The sequence below is a fragment of the Cryptococcus depauperatus genome, chromosome 1 (assembly GCF_001720195.1).
Source record: "Cryptococcus depauperatus CBS 7841 chromosome 1, complete sequence".
NCBI lineage: Eukaryota > Fungi > Basidiomycota > Tremellomycetes > Tremellales > Cryptococcaceae > Cryptococcus > Cryptococcus depauperatus.
Genome location: NC_089468.1, coordinates 1,714,145 through 1,736,546, shown reverse-complemented (window position 1 = coordinate 1,736,546; position 22,402 = coordinate 1,714,145). Strand labels below are relative to the sequence as shown.

Sequence of the window (22,402 nt, the reverse complement as noted above, 5' to 3'; positions counted from 1 at the left end):
TAAAATTATCAACATACTTCGATATCATAGGGATCGGCATTGAGAGCCTATAGGCATAAGCGTAAATCCAAAATGTTGCAGTCTGAACAGCATACTGCAATCTGTCGCTGTTTCTCCAGTTCTGCATCCCTCTGTCTTTCTTGTAGATCTGAAAGTGCCTTCTTGAGTGATTCGGTGCCACCTTGAATCGCCTCATACATTGTGGGATCAGTCTAAGCGATGGCTCAGCGATCAGACTTGGTGCATTCAAACCACACCTACATTCTTGATATGTGACATGAGAGACGGGTTGCCAAGCATTTGTAATCTCATTCGTTCGACGTCAGCGTCGGGATTGTTCAGCGCCGATGTAGAAGCAATAGGCTGGTCACTAGTTATAAAGCATTCTGTTCAGCTCATCCCATCAATCAAAATAAACCTACCTCGGAGTGAGAAATATTGTCGCGCTTTCTCCCGTCAAATTATAACTTTCCAAAGATCTTGTGGGGTCCACAAGTGGAGTACCAGAGTCCGTTGTCAACACTATCACGGCAGGCGGAAGATTAGCCTAAAAACTGTCAGTCAAACGTACACAAGCGCTACAGGCGGCTCAACCACCTCTCACGTCCGTCTTTACCAAGTTGTTGCACGAATCAAACTGACTTACGGTTGCCTCGACAATATTGATAATGTCTTGTACAAGTAACAACGGCGAAACGTCATGTTCTTGGATACTATCTGGCGCGATAATAGTTAGTCTCATGCTCGGCCGGCTGAAAGAATTTGAATGCACGCAGAAATAAAGGCAAAATCAAGATATATTATATCTCAACATTCATCATTTGTCAGTCAGCCTCCACCAGCAACTTCCGCCACGGAGTCAAACACCGCGGGATTAGGCGGACCGTCGGGTATTCACCCAAAATCATTGAATAGTTGAATTTCCCTTTTTCTTCTCAATAACACCCGACGACGACGCCATGCTTCCTCTATAGCTTCGCTGTCTCTCGCCGCTACCTTCTACAGTCAATCAGCTGCATGAAGAAAGATGCGGATAAAGGTGTTGGAAAGCAAAACCCTGATACAGCGTGTCTTGAGTACGCCTATCTCTGCAATGATGCTCGTGGGCATGGCGTAATTGGACGACGAAACATCTCTGTACGAGCATTAAGACCGTGTGACCGAAAGTTGCCACTCTTGCTCTATTTATGACTAATTGCTACATGCATTCGACAAGTCTGACAAAATCTGTAATGAGATGGCATCGCCTACAACTAATATACATCCTCTACTCATACACATCTGCGAAAGCAAGTTCGCGCGGCTACATTGCATATCTGGACGTTGCCTAAGAAGAGCGTCAACACAACGATGTGCAACAAGCTTTCGACAGACCATAGACGCCCATGCAACTCAGATAGGCGGTATTGCAGCGAGCTCGACAACTGGCAACAAAACCCCAAGCAGCGACCTCGGATGGCAAGAACAGGATGATAAAGACAACCATCAACAGCACATGGCAAGGGTTAACAGCAGACGGTCTCGACATTGTGAGTGAATTGTGTGAGCTGGGATGGCGATGCTGGGTCTGCCTGCAAAAGCTCAACTTGACTCCATTTTATATGTTTTGCAAGTCAATTGGCCGCCTATCACTCGACAATGGGGAACTCGGCGAAACGCGGATCGGTATAGCTCTGCGGAATAACTCCCTTTTAGCAGTTGGTACAATCTGTTTATCGCTTTCCCTTTCCAACACGTTTCTCAGGTTCTCCGAGTATGTCTCGCAAGCAATAACGCATGATATCAAACCCTGCTGCTGTTTGTCAGGACAAGGCACCTAGCGACTACACAGCCCATTCGCAACGCGGAAACACTTGTCGCGAATGCTGCCAACCAGGACGTTGAAAGTCTCTACAATCGTCAAAATCGGCGTGTCTATGGCCTCATTGTGGTTGTGATGACAGTGATGTGTAATCGTTGTGTAGAGACGGAAATTTGTCCGGAAAGGAAGCTCTGGCTAATTGTGAGAAGAAGGACGATAGGAGATAAACGGGAGAAAGAGAAAAGAGGAACAAACACGCGATCAACATTCGTCGCACGCAACAAATGGATCATAATCGGCCTTCCCCTTCCTCTTCCCAGGGAAGCCTTGTCTACATAGGAGGATTCGTTTCTAACCTTTCTCTCTTTGCAGCTCACAAGTTGCATCAACTTTTTCCTAGCTGAGGATTCTGAAACCATCCTTCGCCGTCACGCTCAACCACCTGCGAAAGATTGCCGCCATGGCATAGCCAAGTTTTGATTGCATCACTAACCATATGTATAGCAAAAATTATAACCAAAGTCAACCCATCTATATCATCTATATCAAGTTTTGTCGAATGTCATGCTGGCCAGTCTGTGTATGGAAACATAAAGAGCCGTCGTGGCTGTGGATGAGAAGTGGGTAGTCACAATGTCCGTGTTGTCTATAAGCTACTGTACACAAGATGGGTAGGTTTTTTTTTCTTTTGATCGCAGGGAACTTCATCAACATCGCATATAGCAGACGCCACGGATGGAGTAGCAAGATGCCAGTTTTGGACCAGAGACTATGCCCGTCAGCGGTGGTCTCTCTACGTCGGCAGATGTGTATGGCACTGCAGAGCGAGCCTTGCGAGAAGCCCGACTTACTGGCTCCCATCGCGCACATCTTGAATCTCTGTTCGCACTGTTGCCTGCAGTAGTAGTGCATGTATACTGGTGTGAAGCTAGCCTGGACTGGAGTTGCCAGAGCGACGAGGAGGAGGATAAGGATGAGGATCCAAAAGGTAGATGATGATATTTTCCTATCTGTCATAGTGATTTGTTTGGTTCGGTGTCTTTGTAATTTTGGTTGTATGATGTGATTTGTATGAAAGATATAAGTCCAGCACGGGCCACTTTTTATAAAAAAATTTCGCCGTCAACTATTTCATCTAAATCTTTTTCTTTCTTTTCTTTCTTCTTCTATTTCCCATTTTTCATTTTTCATCTCCTATTCGGTCTCGACGCTGGGAAAATTTATTTCCCAGCCCCAAAGGTAGACCCCGATCTATTCATTGGGCAAAGTTTAGTTGCAGTGCAGCCCATTTCCTCCGGAACTTCCGATCAATGCTGTTCAAGAGTTGGAGCGTTTGCGTCTCTTGTGTTGACAAGTGACAGTTTCGAGGTGTCGAGAGGTGACAGAAGTAGAAATGGCAAGTCCCGGGAGAGTGACGTCGAAGACAGCGCCTGACAATACGCTTAGCCGTGGGAACAGAGTCCAGGCTGGGCACACAACTCGAGAGATGCTCCTGACGGTCACCATCAATAGTAACAGAACATAATCTCCGGTGGGCATCATAGCCGCAAGGCAAACAACAGTCTCAGCGGTGTTGGCATCCCTTGCCGCAGGTGATATAGCAGGGAGGTGGACCAGTCGGTAGTACTAGGACAAGATGTGAGACAGCAATGGCGGGCGTACTCCACAGTACGCGTAGAGTGCGTACATGCATCCGCCCATCGACAGAAGCGTAAGGTTAACGGGCATGGTGGCGCTGGTGGGCCGCCAGATCTGATGGGTCGTGGGGAGCTGGGCAAACACTAGAAACGGGATACGTCAAGCTGTATCGTATAGCTCCGCGGGCAGATAGTGATTGAGGAACCTCTCACAACGGTCACGGCAAGATCCACAGCCAAACGCTGGTCGAAAAACTCGGGTTGCGGCGGATGACAGTAATGGGTCTAGAGGCGGCACGATCAGCAAGACCCGCGCCGCAATACTCTCAGGTGGTGTAGACGAATCTTGTTACACCGGGCGCGGCATGAGCACAATGTTGGTATTCTCCTTCTAGGCTTGAGAATATCCGCAGGAAGGAGCCTCGCTCTCCAAGGATTCGTTGTTTTGCAAATATCCTTCATCTTCTCCAGCGAAACCGCTGCAAAGACAGCACTGCAGACATCGAATCTACGACGACCATGGGATGCAAAGAACGTAACCAGACGCAAGTGTGTTGGCCATCACTCATGATTGTTGTTTTGTGGATTTGGCAAGATTGTGTTTATGAGTTGACAGGTCGAGTCACAATGCATGAGCACATGAATCGTGGCTGTTGTGTGGACTTTGTTGCGTTCTTGAAACCAACGATATACCATACAACAGACACTATCTCGAGGACTCTTATGATACTCAAATGCTCAGGGTTGCCGAATTGATTTTCTCAAGACTTGCAACCTTTTCACGCCAGAAGTTGCCAATCACGCAAAACTCGAGGTTTGTGTTCGGCTTAGTGGCGTCATACACATCCATTCAAAACGCACGATATGCATTCATAATCTATAGTTTTGAAACAACTTTCAGCCCTGTTGACCTGCTTGTAGCCTGGTATAGTCAGCGAGGCCACGAAATTATGACATTGATGCTTCTCGCAATGTTGATACACTTCAAGTCTCTACTCTTGGTTCGTTCTTTAAATAAATCTAAGCGCCGCTCCTCTCCCGGTAGGCTGAGCCTTGGGATTCTAGTCGCTTAGTCGCTTAGTAATGAGAGCCTTCTCACAGCCGTTGGTATGAATTTGGTGAACACGACGAATTATGTATGTGGCGATTGTTTCGCAACATATTGTGGTTCAGGAATAACCTCTTTGGAGTTGGTGTCATCTTGCTCCTCGCCTACTTCCGCGTTATTAGATTGTTCAGAATTAGTCTTTTCGGCCTTCTTTTCCTCAGGGGACTTGGCAAAGAACTTGAAAGCGCGATGAGTCTCGCCTACAAAGTCTAAGATATTGATTGTATCCCATATGGCTTGACGGTATGGCTTGAAGTTGATCTCGCCCCGCTTAGTATTCCTTTTCAGGTCAGTGCTATAGAAAATGTCAATGTATGAACCCTTGGGTAGCGGATTATTTACTAATCCGTCCAGCTGTATGCCCAGCTCATATAGATACTAAAAATGACCATCTCACCTGTCGTGCAGAGAGCAGAGAGGCCGCTCGCAACGTTGGCAGCAGTCCACAAGGCCGTGCCTTTGATCACACCGTGAGTTTTAAGAGCAGAGAATAGGAAATCTAGCATAGAGTTGGTTAAGGAGACAAGCACTTCATATGAACCAGACTTACTTTGGTAAACGGCGAAGAAGACAATGAGTTTGATCGCTAAAAACTGCGAGATGAATTAGATCTAAATAACCTATCAACCTTTACCACAGACCTTGTTAAGCGGTTTCATTCCATTGAGATTCTCTTTGCAAAGTACGTAGAATACAATCAGCCCATATAATGCTATCGATATAGATACAAAGTTGATCGCTTCAAGGTAAACCGTTGCGTAATGCGGTGAAAATACCCCTGGACATAACTACAAGGTCATGCTGTTAGCGAGGATGATACCGCATGGAAACACACGTACAACACGACAGTACTCGCAGATCATACCGGCGATGGATATCAATGGGCGAAGCACGACGAACTGCATGACACTAAAGATCAAAGCATGCCAAACGTAGGGCTTTGAAGGATTAAACCTCCAACAGAGGAAAGGAAACCTGTGTGCAAAATAAGCAATAGTCACAGGATTGGAGGCAGTCACAAACGGAAGCCTCCTCTTTTTCTTGTCCCTCAGAAACAATCCGATCTTTTCCCCTCCCGTCCGCATTAGGACAAGCTTCGCCAGGAGAATCAAAAACGCAGAGAGGGTGATTGCTTCGTATGCTGTTTGAGCAAGATAATAGTATTCGTACTCTCTATAATATCGGTACGAGAAGAAGGAAACGATTGCATATCTATAATACGACACATTAGTTTCCTCATTGGCCACAACAAAAGCAAGAGCCTACATGGCTGGCATTAAAAGTATCCTCATGACCTGCTTTTGAGCAGGTGGATACTGGTATCTCCTGGCGTGCATGGTGAGAGAGAAGAGAGTGATGAGTGTAGTCTGCCAAATCAGCCATATTCAGCCAACTGTCATTCACTTCCGAGGCAGGACTTACTGTGATCGCACAGCCGCCAGCAACAGCCCAACTAGGACAGCATCAGACAGAGTAGGCTGTGGAGTTGAAAATCAGGTATCAAGATAAGCAAGACTTACCCAATACGATGTGCATCCCAATGTATACCATCCTGCAGACTGTTCAGCTTGTAGAAGAGATTATTGATTACCGAGTAACTCACTGAGCTCCAAAACTCGTTGTCCACAGCCTGCTGTCATAAACACAAAGGTTGAGAAGCAACCGTATTCCCATTTCAAAACCAAAAGCAAATAGCGGACAGTTGACAACACACGTCGAAGAGATTGAGTACGCCAGATAAATCAAGGAAACGACAGCCACAAATCAGTCGCGAGTTCAAGTCGGATCTTATACTCACTATGGACGTAGAGTTATATAACGGACAAGACATCTTGCCAGGCCTATCCACTGCAGCAGAATTACAGCACCAACACTTGCCAGACCTTTAAGCGTTATTCCTCGCCAGTAACGATTCTTCTAGGATCGAGCTTTTCCACCAGCAAAGAGTCTTGTAATCGCGCTTGATAACAGCTTCTTGTCAGAACAACGACTTTTAGAAACAGATAAGTACTCTGACAAAAGCCAAAATGGTGAACTGGGTGGTCGGGGAAAGCGATGAAAGGATGAAGGGTATACCATTACCATGTTTCAAGGTCGAGTTTCAAAATCGTTCAAATTCCAAAAATAGTTCGAGTTGCGTGGCACTACTTGCAGCATCTCCCAGCTGTAACAGCGGTACATCTCGCTGAGACTTTTGAAATGAATGTACTGGGGTTATGTTGGGAATGAACAATGATGAAAGTAAAAAGAAGAAAAGAAATGCACTTTAAAAAAAGACAAACCACAGAACCAAACAAAATAATTCCGTTGTTTTGTATATCGCATTTTCAAGGTTTTAGAATTGCATTGCCATCTCATTCTAATCTCAAAAGTTTCTTGATTCCATTGACAGCTCTTTCGATGACTTCTTCCTGTGACCCATCAATCTCAGTTACCGCCACGCCCTCCTCATCTGAAGGGTCCTCTAGAGTAGCTAACTGGCTCGCCAGCATCTCGCTTCCCATGAAATGACCCTTTCGTGCAGCAATGCGCTCTTTGAGAAGCTCTGGAGAGCCTTTGCAGTAGACGAATAATGTCTTTAAAGCCCCTGTTGCAGCATGCTCAGCATTTTGTGGGTGAGATTCAACCTGCCAATGCTGTAAGTCTTGGGCATATGATAGAGCATGTACATACCAAGTCTTCCGCAGAGGGTGGATTAGCCTTGACACTACCTCTCAGAATATCTCTGTACCATTTTCTCAGAGCTGAGCATGCAATCACTACTCCTGGTCGTCCTATACCACCATCCTGTACAGCAGTCAGCCTCCCGCCGCTTTTATCCATTTGTTCTTTGCAGAATCTTTCAGCTGTGGATCGAATTAGCGCAAGCCATGGAAGTCTGTCTTCGTCTGTCAAAGGAATGCCAGTAGACATCTTTTTGATGTTGGACTTGGGATGAAGAGAGTCGCCGTCGATGAATGAGAGGTTTAGCGCATCAGCAACACCTTGGCCAACGGTTGATTTTCCACTGTCGCGCGCATGTGTTGGTCAGTCCACCAAGCCTGAGAGCTGCTTCCATGCAAACCCACCATGATGCTGGGCCCTACAGTTAGACGTCAGCTTTTGACATCAAGTTCTGCTCCTTGCTCACCATGACGATAATCAAAACTGGGTCAGGCAAGTGCCCGGGAACTGCAAGCTCATGAGATGGTTTTGTTGAGGACATTTGTGGTTCTGGTGGATTTCAAGTTGTAGATAGAAATGTAATATTGAAATATTTTGCATGAATAAAGGAAAAAGAAAGAAAAAAAAGAAGTTAGCGGTGAGGTCCGACGTCAAGCAAGTCACTACCGGACCGATGTCCGATAAGATATTACCTAGTTTGAGCCATAAAAGAACTTTTGTTTATGCAACATCTATAGGTTGATGTTTGTTGAGTATGGATGTAGATTCAATCAGCTCAAGCGGTTGTCAAACTGCACGAAAGCAGGACACTAATACATGCAGCGATGCTCCAAAAATAGCCGACCACTGGCTAGCCGCCAACATCGCGCGAATTGTTCATCTGTATACCTTCCAAGTCTTTCCTGCCCCGTCTTCTTTCCATCGTCGTACATCGCATCTAGCAACCACCAACCTCTGCAGTTGGGAGCATTGATCGTCAGTCTTGTGGTTGGATGTACGACGAAAGGACTCACGTTCGAGCTGGACTTCGAGAGCGTCGCCGTCTTCAAGCTCAAGGTCGTCGGCAGTCTGATCTTCTAGGATACGGGCTCCGTCAAACAGCAGTCTAGAGGAAATGTAGGACAAAACATTGAGGGAGCAGATAACCGACATTGGCGATAATTTAGATCAAGTTGTGGTACAAACCACGCAAAAAGTTTCGTAAGCGCCGGTCAACTTTTTTATTGCGCTGCAGGGCAGTCGACATACCGGATAGCGTTGACATCGGTACCGACACGGTCTGCGTAAGCGATCTAATTCATAATTAGACAGCGATTTCTAATTTATCACAGGCCAGAGGAGCCAAGCTCTGTGGCTGATTGAGATGATCATACCTTGAGCTTGTTCAACTTTGTCTTCCTCTTGATTTTGAAGAAGACTTCTTCATGATTGCTGTTGACAATCCTGATGTTCAAGGTATTGGAGTCTAACGATAACAAAAGTTGATCAGTTTGACTCCTGTCGTCTCTCAAAACAGCATTCGATCCAGGCAGCGAATATGTACCATCCCAAACCACAAAGAGCAAGCTGGCGAGTGTCTTTCAACGCGTAATTGATACACTTACCAGGAGGAGGAGTGGCTGCCTTGGGCTTTTCGTCAGGTGGGTTAGATCCGTGTTCAGACATGTTGGGTTTACTCAAGCCTATCTGGTTAGTATAATCGCTGAGTAAAATATATTCACCTACTATAATAAAATAATACAAGACAATGTAAAAGAGAAAGAATTTTTATCGAGCAATGAGTGAATTGAACATGACGAAAAGCTCGTCAGTCGCGGGATTAAGTGGAGGAGCATATAAATGGAATGTGGAGGTTATCTAACGAGCTTCAATATATTTATGGGCAAAGAAATTATAATTGTTTTATATTTTGCATCTTATTCAATTATTTTCTGCAAGAAAATGCTTTAAAAAGTCTGTATTGGTATGAGATTCTCCATGGTTATAGCGCTCGCAGCTAATCATCATTGCAGTGGGTGGCATGATAGAGTGACTTATCTCGAACAGCTTTCCCTCTGTAAAATAGATAGAATGGGATAGAGACCATCAAGGACGACACCATGGTGAGAAGAAACAGCGTCCATTGGTTTCCCATACCCTTGAACATGTCATTGGAGAAAAGAGGAAAGATTGCGCTTACCTGCATGAAAGGCTGATCAGACATGAGAGCAGTCCAACGGCATAGGGCCACACTTGCAATGTTTCTGACGAATACAACACCGCCTAGTGCACTTGCTGAATAATGGCCATAATTATTGACGACATAATTGAAAATAGCTGCCAAGATGATATAACTGACCTCACATAAGCCAATCAGTTCCTCTCATCAACCACTCACCATTCATACCCAAACAGCATAAACCCAATTATAGGAGCAATCCAAGGTATCCATGAGAAAAAGGTCCGAGCAGCGATCATCAAGCATAGAGGCATTGCGGGCGTTACCCAAAGTGAGAACCACCAACGAGCTTCGGAATCAGGTTGACTCTTTCTTGCGCAAGCGAGCTGACACCGGGATTCGTGCACCCTCACAAGCTTGTCACTGTCTAGTTCAAAGCTGCTATTACCACGGGATCCGCCGACCTCTATTCCTTGTCTCTTGTCCAAAAGCTAATCAAGGACGATATCGATTTCTGGAAAGTGAATTGGGGAGACAAGGGGTCTATCAAGGCAAAAAATGTGATTCTTTGTACCAATGCACATATCCCCAATCTCTTCAGAGGTTCGGATATTGATAAATTATGAAGTTGTGCCGTCAAAGTTCTAGACCTGACCAATTCACAACCTGACTCTCTTCCAAGATCAAGCTGCTAATGTTATTCCTACTCCCACGTTCTCTGGCAAAAGATAGCTCGACTACACTTATACAGCTGGACAAGGCCCCTACCTTATTGCGACTCCTCAAGCAAGTATCGTTCTTGGTGTTAACAATTCGTTCACAGTTGAATTGGGCATCTTAGAGAAGTAGCAGGCAGATTTTGGAGTGGTATTCTGTGTGCTACTTAAGATATTTTCTTCTTGTGCGACAAGTTCCAGCTGAGCAGGTATCAAATCACGATAGCAAAGGCCTCTACATTTCTGCTGGCTTTCAAAGTAAGGTCATGTTTCTCTGTGTTTACAACAATGTCGCCTTACCTACGACAGGTCATGGTATGGGCCATATCGCTTTTTACAGCCAAATACCTTGCTGAACTTATCACTACGGGCGAATGGGACGATGGCCTCTCCGGCTCTTTCAAGATTCCTCAAGAGCGTCTTGAGAGAGGCAAAGCGGCTCCGCCTTATATAGCTGGGATTGAGAAGATTGGAGGTGTCACAAGCAAATCTTGATCGTCCTCGGTGCCAGTGGTAAGGTCAAGTCTGTACTCAGGTAACAGCAAGGTCAACCAAAACTTGTGCTTGTATAACTGATAGTTGAGATTGACATTCTTGCGTTGTATGGCTGAGTGTAAACCACTAAAGGTTGGTTAAACGGTCCTAGATGGTATCAAGAACGACATTGTCATGGTTCTCTGTGTGATGCTGTAACTGATAACGCATTTTGTTTAATTAGTTGTATTAGTCGACAATATTAGGACTGCTGTTTATCGATTGAAGGGATTGTATTGTGTCGTTCGTCTTGGTGTAGCATTGAAACTTTACCTCGTACTTGCATTATTGTACTCATCAGATATTATCGTTCCTCTCTAGCAGCATTGAGATACTCTTGGCTGATACGTGTCTCTGAACAAACAACAAGGTGATATAAGTAACAGCAAAAGTTGGTATTGAGCGAGCTTTCATGATGCTATTGAGACCGTTAACAAGACTTTATTATAGGGCATAGAGTGATATTGACTGGTCCAAAGGGAGCGCCACCGCTGCCATCTCTCTTGACCAAGCGTTATGCGTGTTTATCCGAGGCTTTGTCAAGTTATTGGTCTTGGTACTATTTTCTGTAATCTGTCCAGACTATCAATATGTTAGTATCAAACGTATGATTACTTGACAGTATTGGAAATATTGGTATACAAGCAGTATACTGCCAGCAGACACTTTACAGTTCAAATCGAGATTCAAGCAGTCTTGAGTCAGAGCGAGGTGTAAACTAGAGTCGGATCTAGTTGGCTTGCTAACATAGATGGACGGTAAAAGTCTATTAGCTTGGTGTCAAGAATTATGATGAATAGACTAGAAAAAGTGAGACAGGTTGCATTGAAGACCATCTGTGAGAAACCCGGTATATGAATCATAAAACTTCTCTGCTTGTTTAAAAATACATTGATGAACTGCCCATTATAATTCTTCTTCCTTTCACAATACACCGCAATCATGGGTGCAGTCATCATACAATTTGGACGCACCACACTTCCTCATTCCGGCGGGCCGTGCAACTTCATTTGTTGGTATTAAGCCCCAAGTGTACACAATCTCATCTGCTAAGTCTTGGCCGCTCGAAGCGCAGATATGGAAACAGAAACTGTTTCATCAGTATTTTTGCGATCATGGACTGTGATGGAGGCTTGGATGTCTAGAGAGACGAACTGATTTGATGAAGAATCAGTTGATGGAGGTGGTGCAAGAACAAGTTCAACAAGAATTTTGCTTTTCTGATTAGGTGCAAGAGTGAGGTTGAGGGTTTGAATGCACTCCTGAGGTGGTTTATCTTCATTGGCTTGAAGAGGAGCAAGTATAGCGTTTGCAAGATCTGTAAAGATCTTGACAGGTGACTTGTTCTCGGCCTCTTTGTCCACATCCACGCCACCCTCGAATTCGGTTGCAGCACTGAGCTGATGTTTGGGTATACCAAGTTCCATCAATCTTGTCTCGTATTTGATAATTTTGTCCGATTTGCCTTTTCTCCGCGCTATTTTCAGCTTCTGTGATATCGCTTCTAATTCTTCTTCCTCTAATTTTGAGAGAGCAGTGCCTGCGTCATTTTCATCTTTGATAAGATGAATTTGGGCAGAAGTGTCAGGAGAAATGAATTGAACGGTGATAATAAACGTCCGTTCGTGTTTTGAAATGTTTGTGACTATGAAACTCTTCTGTTCTTTTCTCGTGCCTTGTCCAACTATACCGAAATCCAAATTCTGAGGATCAACTTGAAAAGCTGGTACTTTTCTCACGCTCGCTTTTACTGCCAGAGCTCGATCGTTCCAACTGTCCAGAACGTTCTCAACTGTGATGGTTTCTTGATAATTGCCAACGAGTGAAGGGGTAAATGAGAAATTATCAAATTGTTTACGTCCGAAGGCAGAGATAACGCCGTAACGACCAAGTCCGAGTTTGAGGTCACCAGATGCTATAGACCCAGAAGTTTTGAGACGGAAGAGACCCATACAGTCGGATTTGTTCTTGTCTGGATTAGCATACACATTCGTCAAACGATACAGGAACGTACATGTATAACAATCGTCTTACTTTTAATCTCTCCTTTGTCACAAGCACCAAAGTTAATAGAACTTTGCTGTACTTCTAAAACACTCCTCACACAGGAGCTTTTGATAATTAAGTCTCTAATTGGTAGCTCAGTGCCTCTAAGCATATCCGTATTATGAGGCTTCGCCTCGACGTTGACATTAGAAGATGTGTGAGACATATCGACTGCGGCCATAGCTGCATCAAGTAGGGATTGATCAAATTCGAGAAGTTTGATATAAATTCGCGAATCAGCACGCTTAGCTCGAGTGGAAATGTGGGGTCGAATAGAAGGGTTAGGCGTCATTATCACAATTAAACCAATGGTCTCTCCAGGTTTGACTCTTAAGATTTTAGCGGGTACGAGTTTGCCCCCATTGATGAAGTTTTGTAATTCTTTCCTAAGTGCTATGGTCCTCCTGACAAATGTCTCTTCTTCTTCCAAAGTAGTGTGCGTGATAGATGCTTTCTTGGCGTCGTGCTGATCTATAGCGAGCAAGAGTTGATCGACCGTCATCTTGGATAAATCTGCAGAGGGATCAATCGTTTGCGACACCTGTGCCTCGGCTTTCTTGGCAGTCAGAGCTGGGGATTTTAGCCCATTAGAAGATTCGTCGGGAAGGAATTTGTTAATTAATGCCAGGGAACCAAGGTGAGGCTTCTTAGTGGGTGTTGTTGGCGTATGCTCGCCAGTTTGAGGCGCAGTTCTGGCCTTTTCGTTAGCATTCTCGTCAACCTTGCTATTGGCTTTGCCATCAGCAAGCCCTGAAGAATGATGCCCGTGAGTGTGAAGATATTTCTTCTTCTTGCCGTCTCTTCCGACCAGACCAGCACCTTTGGCACTTGCAGCGAAATCTAACTTTGGGATTTTGGAGTGTTGACCAGACAACTTGGATTTGTCTGCAAGCTCAATACTCTCAAGAAGTTGGGCACGTTTTGAGTGCGGAGAAGACCTATGGGCAGATAATGGCGGGCCACAGGCGAGGTCGAGATACTCGTGTGATTCAAGTAGAGTCCTATCCTTGAAAGTGACGGAGTTGCCGTAAAGCTATTTTCCATAAGCAGCCGAAGTTAGATTAGTTGACTCATAAGCTTACCTGTACTGGTCTACCCCTTCCTCCCTTCTTCAAAGCAGCACCAACGCTCACAGCCACATCCTTTCCATCCCACACTTCCTCTTTCTTTCCCTTAATGATACTCTTTTCACGAACTTTGCCCTTCTTTCCAACCGCAAGATTGACATGCTTTTCGTTCAACTCCTCCATAAACCTCTCCTTCAAATTTCCATTGACTATAGGGCGATTTACAGACACAGGAGAAGCAGGTTGCGCTTCATCAGCATACTTGCCTGTTCCGTGCAAGGGAGGTTGGACAGGACAACTGTCCTCGGATTTCACGTATAATTGAATATCTTCGGGCTGGGAAGCAGACAGCTCAAGAGTGAGATCACGCTGGGAGAAGTTCTCTACATGAACTGTCCTCACTGTCGGATAGTTGATGACCACGCTTCCAAAGTCCAAAAAATTCGATCCTGATGGTGTCAAAATGCGATATAGATGTGAATGGAGAGTGATGTTGTAAACGTCTACGTTTTTACTCTTGATGGCCACCAATTGATCTGTATCCATTAATTGAGAGCTCTTCCTTCTAAAGAAAAAACTCACCATTCGCTCGATTGAGCAGATTCCTAACAAAAATCTGCTTCTCATATCGCTCATTGATTCTTCTAGGGAAAAACTCCAGTTTCTCCTCCACGCTACCCCTTGGCGGAATGACTATCACCCCCCTATTCACACTCAAAACTTTACTCATAGCCGCAATCTCTACTTTGGCCGGCAAATCCGAGACGTTCTGGATTTGAAGAGTTGCTGACTTACTAGCTCCCACAGTGATCTGTCCAAAATCAATTACATCACCTGAGGAAAGTCGGATGAGGGAAGTACAAGATGTGACTGAGCATTTGATTGTTCGTCTAATTCTAGCTTGATGATGATAGGCCGATCTCAAAGAAGATGGAACAGCGTCAAGGAAGACTTTAAAGGAGCTTTTTCGCAACTTCCCCATTTGCTCTTCTGACATACCTTCAATTGGACCCCTTGGACGATGAAGTATCGATATCCGATATTCAGTGCCAGGTCTCATTGTAATTTCTTCGATCTGGTTTGGTATTTCGCCAGGACCTTCTGGCGGAAGAGCGACTGGTACAGAATGGTCAATCATTAGCTTTGCCAAGGAAGCTTCCGATGGATGGCTCCCAAAAAAAGGAGACTCGACATTCTCCGCATCTGAGTCATGATCCAAAAGGTCTTCAGCATAAGGCGGTTGCTGATGGTGGCTACTGGATGTCCTAGACGTTATCCTTGAGAGAGGCCCAGAACTAAATTGTGAAGGATCTTTAGTTCTTCTGTCAGCTATACTTGGAACTTCGCTCATTGATTCGGATACAGAGTCCTCCGGCTTGAAGCCCACTCCTGAGGTATGAGAATGTTGCAAAGACCGTTCTGAGCCTGCAGGATGAAAATGGTCTCTCGCTGATTTGGATAACCCATCTCGACTCATTTTCCTCATCAGTCCTGTTTTCGTCTCCCTAGGTTTGGCAGGGCCCTCCTCTTCTACGTCTTCTCCGGCGACGCCTGCTAAACGAAAAACAACTTCGAATCCTTCTTCATTCCCGAATTTCACATCCAGTGCTCTATCGCCTGTATTTTGAACAGTCAGAGTCTGTTTGGCCCATATTCGATCCGTTACTGAGCCAAAATCAAGAGTTGGACCAGAAACTAGTTTGAGAGAGTCGTCTGACAAGAATGAAAGCACAGAACCGGTAGCATGAAGAATGATGACATTTCCCGATTGATTTGAATTCGACAGAATAAAGTCAAATTCAAGATTTTCAATAGGCGCGTTCGATCTCAAGCTCAGCCTCAGATGTCTGCTTGACAAGGCGGGAAGAGGCATAGGCTGACTAGAATGATCAACACCAAAAACGTTTTCAGAGTCGAGATCTCGCAGTTCAAACCACACTAAATCCTTGTGTGGTGCGTTAACCACATGGGTCGTCCATACCAATTCAATTTCGCTTCGATTCACGAGCAATATATCTCTATGATATCTCTTGCCCACTACATTCTCGGCCCCAAAGTCAATGTTGAGAGAACCAGAATGCTGTTGCGAACCGAACACGAGTCCGGAGACAGGATCAATAAGACCTGCAGTGAAAAAGGATCGACAAATTGTGGCAAAGAAGGGAAGCGCCAGTGTCTGATGTGTGAGGGATTGATTTAAAGAGGCTTGGTCGGCATCTCTGGAAGCACAAGATATGGCTCTGAGGAATATACTTCCATGAACAGAAAAAGCCCGATGTATGTTTTCCGACTTTCTAGCTGTTTCCAGCCCTTGCCATGAAGCAGACACTTGCGATCCTGTAGTGCTTTGACTTGATCCTCCGCTTTCGCTTGCACCTGTACTATTACTCATAGAGGACAAGTCTGAAGACTCTTTGCGGGACAAGGCAGGGTTGACGCGAGGGGTAAACCCGCCTTCTTCCAGACCAGATTCGGCAAGGTTACAACGCAAAGGAGAAGATATGAATGGCGAGGGAGGACGGGAAAGTATCGGCTGGAAAGCAAGGAAAATGGTTATTGTTGTGTTTTTCGGTAGTATGAACTGTAAGGTCTGTTGTCCAGAATTTGTCGATACACTTGAGGTTGAGCTCATAGAGGAAGAAGTACCTATCTTTCCGTCAGTTTTAGTAATCAACTAGTCAAGATTACGACTCACACCCATCCTCGTCTCCAACCCAAAAGACCAATTGTCCACTAAGATCACTTTCCACCTCAACTTCCAGCTTTTCTCCACTAACATTCTTCACTCCAAATGATCTTACTTTCCGAGATCCCTCCACAGCACCATATGCCGAAAAGCTAGACTCAGCATCGAGGTAAGTAGGTGGGAGATGTATCCACCCCGAGGAGACATCAACAGTCTGTATCAGTGATGCCTGAATGGGAATCACAAACTTTGAGGTTTGTGTCGACAGTTGAATAGGTTTCTGCTCTGCCAACTTTAGAGGTGAAGGTTCCATTGTAGCAACGGAGTCCTGTGGGATCACTGCTGGTCTCACTCCGTCGGTTCTTTCTTCAGGCAACCCCTCTAATGTAAAATCTTTGCCGTCCAACGCAGCGTCTCTTCCCTCGTCTTCAATGTCTGCGGGTAAGCCCAGATACCCTTCTGCCATGCCCACAATTTCCCTCATCCCCTCCACCATACTCTCTACAATGTTTGGCATGCGGTGTCGCCCTGTACAAGTTGTTCGTAACTGACAAGGCGAAATGTGTTACCAGCAGCACGCTGGCTTATTGATTATCCATTCTCGTTGCTGCAAGAGCACAAGCTGTTCTCTATAGCACCTTGCCGTTATAAGCAGATCCTTTGATTGCTGTCACACGAGCAAACCTATGTCTTCTTCCCTTGACTGGCGTTTCTCGAGCAAGAGAGCTAGATATGAAAGCAATGCAGACGGTAAGGGAGGTGGCGCTGCGAAAAGAGTTGAGAAGTATGTACAGAAAATTGCCTATAGGCGTATCAGGATTCACTGAAAGGTCAATGTTCTCTGCTAGAATGGATATGGCCGCACGAACCAGAGTTTTGGTAGAGGCTTGCTTGAGTATTGATACGTAGCTGTGAGTCGCTTCAATGCGATAGAGATTAGCAAAAAAAAAAGGCAAAAGAGGCCTTCTGGCTCCTCTTGAGGAATGTTGCAAGACCAAGATGAAAAGGTAAAAGAAAGATTGAAAAGATGGCCCACCCGCTGCTGCGTGGACCATCCTTCGTCCGTCCCTAGTACCTGGAATTTTCAGGCTCTCGGTTCCTTTTTATTTTTATTATCATTATTTTTTATACATATAGTAGTATTGGATATCTTTTAAATTGTACAAGTTGGCAGATTTTTATGGCTACAATTACAATGCATGTATGGTGTTTAGTTTAGCGAAAAGATAAACTGCTATTGCTGGTTTTTGGTGCGTAAGCCGCAAGTATAATTTGATTCCGTCGTGTTGTTGCTCTATAGACAACAATCTTATGGTTATTAAACGCTCTAAGAGGGACTATGTTCCGTCTGACAATCTCCAGTCTTTGGTCGAAAAGGTGTTGACTTATCATAAGCGTGGTAATGTCGTTGGTAGCTTTTGCTTTCTGAATCATAAGCCTTTGGCAGTGGAAGCAGCCAAAGGCGCCGTATTGACCATGGCTCTTTAGAGCTGCTTTAACGCATCATCCGGTGACATAGACGGAGGTAAGTCACAAACTTAGCGATATGAGAGAGATTTTGGTAAAATATGTTTATAATAGTTGTACTTTATGGAAAACGACTTGAAGTTGTAAACAAAATTGTTTGATCTAATATTCATGCCGGGATTTATTGAATTTTGGTCCAAAATTTATCCCAAAACAATTATTTTGGGTGGAAAAAAAAGTTAGTTCTAAATTTGATCCCGTCCGATGTTGTGACGACGCCTTTGCCAACATTGTATCTTTGCATGTTCAACTTATCCATCTAATCATTTTTCTTGTTCTTTTTCATCCTGGTTGGGTCTTTGGCACTCACTGTTCAATTTTACTGGGACACAGGTCTAATAGTGCGCTGTTTCTGGGTGAAGTCCAGAGCGAAAAGTAACTTTTAACGCGTCCGGAGTGAAAACATAACCATCTGTTACAAGCATCTCCACTCAAAATTTCTTCTCGATTTGGATACCGGCAAAATGCCTCGGGCGGTTTTGCCTCTCGCTGAGACTCAAGCCAGCGTCGATGCTCCCTCACCCATCGTGCAGGCACTTCGGAGAGATTGGAGATGGGCAGCAGTCTCGCAATTTATCCTCACTTTCTCAGACGCCTTTGGTCTTTGGGACTGGGACATACAGGTAAGCAGTTGGCGCGTCGCTGTTGAGATGACTGCTGATAGTTGAAGGCTTTGGAAAGAGATTTTGATGGAGACGAAACCGAGCTGATTCCAACTCTCATCGTCAAGCTGTTGTTTGCTCTTACATACAACAGACAAATCAAGTTGGTTCAATACATTTATTTGCGCTAGCCATGTTGACATTTATTGCAGTCGGGAAAATGCATTCGAAAACCTGAGGAAACAGTATCTCAAGCGTCAGCCCGATTCTAATCCTGTCGGTACACTGGAAGAGCCTATTGAATGGTGGACACTCGGATTAAGCGTCAAGGTTGGAGTTTTGTATCAACTATGTGAATGGCAGATGGATGATCCTGCTCGATTCCGCGGCTTACTAAAATCTGAAGATGATGCTGGGTCTTGGAGAATTGATCCAGTGGGCTGGGACAAAGTAGGAAATACTTATTGGCTCTTTGACGATAATCGTCTTTGGGTGCAGCGCCCGCCGCCAACGCCGCCTCGTTTGCAAAAGAAAAACTCGATAAAAGCCAAGCGTGCTTTGAAGCGTGCTCGACCTGATGCCACAGCTGGAGCAAAATCCAAGGGCAAATCCACACCTAAAACCAAACCTCCACCCAAACCCAAGCCAAAAGCGACTTTGAGAATTAAAGATGAGAAGGAAAAGGTGATGTCAATGACGCCACCAGCAGCAGAGGTGGAAGATGTAAGTGGCTCAAGGAAGAGATCGCAAGTCAGTTTCTATGGCAACCCTACTCCGACCCATTTGGCTCTCAGACGTGGCGGTCCACAATCTATACCACCACAATCAGCTAAAAGGAGCACACGTTCTTCCGCCCGTTTTGAGTCCGCCAATACTTTTTCTCAAACTACCCCGGAAAAAAGCACACCTTCAAAAATCGCCTCCGGTAAAACTCATCAAACTTCTCGGCCATTAGGGACTAGGGTCAGCAGAAGACTGACAGACATTAAGGATGACTGGCAAAGGGTTCCAGTTGAATGGATGAGCAAAAATTCTCCAGCAGAGGTCAAGTCTGAAATAAAAAATAGGGACGGCGCGGAGAGCGATGATGAGTCAGAACTGAGTGAGTTGACAGACGAAGAGGAACATCAATCCCAGATTCTAGCCATCGTCACTTCCGCCTCCAAATCGAAGCCAACACCTGCGTTAAAAAATAAAGCAAACGGCAAGACACAAATGAAGGAAGAAGTTGATTATGATTCTCCCCTCTCTGACCTTCCCGTCACTGAACCGGACGCCATTCCCGCTTCAGAAGAAAACGAGGGTGAAGAGTATCAGCCAGACTCTGATACCTCTGATACGGAAATCGATGATGAGAAAATGGACCTTGATGGACGAGAGGAAGAAGCTGAAGAGAATCGGAAAGAGGAAGAAGAGGATATTGTCAAGGTTGCGGTGCAAGAAGCCAACTCTTTCCCGGAGGACTTTATCGAATGGGAAGCTGTGGGTTCACTTCTTCTACCATTGCTCAATCCCTTCAGCAGTATCGCACTAATCTTAGCATAGGTTTGTGTCACGCTTCATGATTGGCAAACGTTTCCAGAACAATTTGCGAAATCTAAACATCCCGATGAAAAGGCATTATACAAACTGTTGACTCAAACTGTTGGTCCTACTATCATCGAACAGCTTGCCGTGCGTCTTTTGCCTATCTTACAGATCGTACACTAATCCGTTTGACCATATCAGGAGATTGAGAGAGAGCGACTTAAGAATCTCGCCTTCCAGAATCGTAAACGGTCCTCGCGTATAGCCACCAAAGAGCTTGAACGTGAAGAGCTCTTAAGACGAGAAGCTGCTCAACGTGAAATGGAGGAGCGTATGGAACGTACTCGCAGGGAAGAAGAGAAAAAGAAGCAAGAAGAGCAAGAGCACATCGCGAGAGAACGGGCCAGAGAATATCGTCTTCGAGAACGAGAAGAGAGAGCTCAAGCAAGGGAAGAAGCAATTTTGAGGAAAACAGGCGATGAGCTTAAACCAGAGGAGCTGCTGGAACAGATGGGAGAAAAGCGAAGGAAACGCAGAGAAGGATTTGCAAGCGATGATAGTGATAAGGAAGGCACTGTCGTTGGGAAATCGTATGGTGAAGCAACTGAGATATCAACTCTGGGCGAGAAGACGGTCTCTAGGACACATGAAATGAATGTCGGAGCTGTTGTGGCTGGAGATAAATGGGAAGTTGCTTGCGAGATGTGTGGAACACGAGGCTGGAACTTAGTACGACACTTGACTAATGAGCATCGAATTGATGATTGCTAACGATAGAACCGCAGGATGGCGATAGAGACTTGGTTTCATGCGATGAGTGTGGAAGATGGCAACATGTAGCATGCCTGGATAAGTTTGATGAAAGTCAGGGAAAGGCAAAAAGAAATTGGGATAAGACAGATTTCAAGGTATGTTCATCTATCCAGTCATTTAGACGTTAATTGATTGCTGAAATTGGTTGCAGTGCAAAGACTGCCTTCTTCGAACATCCAGGAAACGTACCAAGATCAATACTAACCTTCATCTGAATGGGTTTCCTCAATCACAATACCCCTCACCCCTTGGACCTCGTTCGGCCTATAGTGGCCCACCGTCTCCATATCCTGTAATGCCGGGCTCGGCTCCAGGTCCCGTGCCACCTCTAGACCCTAGCCACCCACCTCCACCTCCTCTTCAGCCTGGACAATACTATCTTCCTTATCCGCCTCCCTCTGAACCCCAATCTCCAATACAACCTAAACCAGCAGGATATGCTGTGTACTATTCTCCTGGCCAATCGAGAGAAGGTGAAAGAAGAGTTAGTGTGGAAGCGATAGGGAGGAAGGTGTCTGCTGAGGAATCATTACAGCGAAGAGTTAGTGATAGTTATCCAAGTGTGTCGAGTGTGCCTAGTCCAGGGTATTCCAGATCGAATCACAGCGGGCAAGGTCATTATGGCCATGTGCAATCGCAACTGGCACAATCTAGCCGGTCAAGCTATCTTCCAGATTATCCTCAGCACACTTCTACTCCACGCTCTCCACATAGAGGACCATCGTCCTTCCCTGCTCAACCTCAACACCGACCTCCGCCTCCACATGTGGTACGGCCTCCACAATACGTCACCGCACACTCTTCACAGCACACTTCACATACTTTGCATCCACAATCCAATTATCCTATGTCTCAACATTCGCCATCGCATGCCAACCCTTATCCCACTGGACAACCATACTCTCCTCAATATTATTATTCATCTCAAGCCCATCCTCAAACCAACATGGATAGTTATGGACATGAAAATGGAAATGAGCATGCTGGAAAAGACAAATGATCTCATCCCCAACAACAGTCGCAATATGTATATGATCATTAGGATGAGTACCACCTTCTTGTCTGTCTCGCTCTTTCTTGGGATATTTGCTTGTCTGAGATAATGTTATGCATGGGTATTTGGGTGCTTTACACGGCCTATCTGGTATGTCTTGCTCATCAGTTGTCAACGTGGTTCAACAGTAGTCGTATTTACTTCATTCACATAAAGATGCCCGAGCATGTACGGGTGAGACTTGTCGGATTATCATGTATCGTATACATTACAAGACAAAGCCGTCAAAACCTTCAAGATTTACTTGTGCTTGCTAAGGTCTCTGAATGGCTGATATTTTTTTACAAAACTATAGAAGCCTAATTACGTGTTCTCTCTTTTCACGTTTTGCTTTCCCTAAAATCTTTCTCTGCTCTGTTTCTTTTTTTCTGGCTGGACAAGGCTTAATCTTTGATGATGATGGATAAGGGAAGTTATGCTGCAAAACTAAGTTGGTTTGTTGTCTTTTCCTCTTTGTGTTTT

The 22,402-nt window shown here is 45.0% G+C and overlaps 8 protein-coding genes across 8 annotated transcripts; 2 read left to right on the top strand and 6 right to left on the bottom strand.

Moving 5' to 3' along the window:
• Positions 1-1,271: 1,271 nt before the first annotated feature.
• On the bottom strand, positions 1,272-1,528 carry L203_100654 (uncharacterized protein; the record flags this gene model as incomplete). Its single annotated transcript, XM_066210111.1, has 2 exons — positions 1,272-1,327; positions 1,375-1,528. 2 exons carry the CDS (start codon positions 1,526-1,528, stop codon positions 1,272-1,274), a joined length of 210 nt encoding a protein of 69 aa, XP_066066208.1.
• A 980-nt stretch (positions 1,529-2,508) lies between these two features.
• L203_100653 (uncharacterized protein) lies at positions 2,509-2,818 on the bottom strand (the record flags this gene model as incomplete). Its single annotated transcript, XM_066210110.1, has 2 exons — positions 2,509-2,570; positions 2,653-2,818. The coding sequence occupies 2 exons, from the start codon at positions 2,816-2,818 to the stop codon at positions 2,509-2,511; spliced, it is 228 nt and encodes a 75-aa protein (XP_066066207.1).
• Positions 2,819-4,570: 1,752 nt separating this feature from the next.
• On the bottom strand, positions 4,571-6,377 carry L203_100652 (uncharacterized protein; the record flags this gene model as incomplete). The annotated part of the gene is made up of 11 exons (XM_066210109.1): positions 4,571-4,841; positions 4,889-5,045; positions 5,097-5,139; positions 5,188-5,334; positions 5,386-5,521; positions 5,570-5,758; positions 5,813-5,913; positions 5,969-5,999; positions 6,067-6,098; positions 6,150-6,179; positions 6,345-6,377. 11 exons carry the CDS (start codon positions 6,375-6,377, stop codon positions 4,571-4,573), a joined length of 1,170 nt encoding a protein of 389 aa, XP_066066206.1.
• Positions 6,378-6,900: 523 nt separating this feature from the next.
• Positions 6,901-7,751, bottom strand: L203_100651 (uncharacterized protein; the record flags this gene model as incomplete). Its single annotated transcript, XM_066210108.1, has 4 exons — positions 6,901-7,173; positions 7,220-7,553; positions 7,615-7,628; positions 7,677-7,751. The coding sequence occupies 4 exons, from the start codon at positions 7,749-7,751 to the stop codon at positions 6,901-6,903; spliced, it is 696 nt and encodes a 231-aa protein (XP_066066205.1).
• Positions 7,752-8,147: 396 nt separating this feature from the next.
• L203_100650 (uncharacterized protein) lies at positions 8,148-8,875 on the bottom strand (the record flags this gene model as incomplete). The annotated part of the gene is made up of 5 exons (XM_066210107.1): positions 8,148-8,164; positions 8,224-8,315; positions 8,459-8,502; positions 8,584-8,675; positions 8,815-8,875. The coding sequence occupies 5 exons, from the start codon at positions 8,873-8,875 to the stop codon at positions 8,148-8,150; spliced, it is 306 nt and encodes a 101-aa protein (XP_066066204.1).
• A 1,187-nt stretch (positions 8,876-10,062) lies between these two features.
• L203_100649 (uncharacterized protein) lies at positions 10,063-10,579 on the top strand (the record flags this gene model as incomplete). The annotated part of the gene is made up of 3 exons (XM_066210106.1): positions 10,063-10,158; positions 10,286-10,342; positions 10,394-10,579. 3 exons carry the CDS (start codon positions 10,063-10,065, stop codon positions 10,577-10,579), a joined length of 339 nt encoding a protein of 112 aa, XP_066066203.1.
• A 1,088-nt stretch (positions 10,580-11,667) lies between these two features.
• Positions 11,668-16,934, bottom strand: L203_100648 (uncharacterized protein; the record flags this gene model as incomplete). Its single annotated transcript, XM_066210105.1, has 5 exons — positions 11,668-12,585; positions 12,633-13,697; positions 13,747-14,267; positions 14,314-16,377; positions 16,427-16,934. The coding sequence occupies 5 exons, from the start codon at positions 16,932-16,934 to the stop codon at positions 11,668-11,670; spliced, it is 5,076 nt and encodes a 1,691-aa protein (XP_066066202.1).
• Positions 16,935-18,408: 1,474 nt separating this feature from the next.
• Positions 18,409-21,886, top strand: L203_100647 (uncharacterized protein; the record flags this gene model as incomplete). The annotated part of the gene is made up of 7 exons (XM_066210104.1): positions 18,409-18,567; positions 18,615-18,709; positions 18,759-20,028; positions 20,092-20,220; positions 20,275-20,802; positions 20,859-20,981; positions 21,038-21,886. The coding sequence occupies 7 exons, from the start codon at positions 18,409-18,411 to the stop codon at positions 21,884-21,886; spliced, it is 3,153 nt and encodes a 1,050-aa protein (XP_066066201.1).
• Between the last annotated feature and the right edge of the window lie 516 nt (positions 21,887-22,402).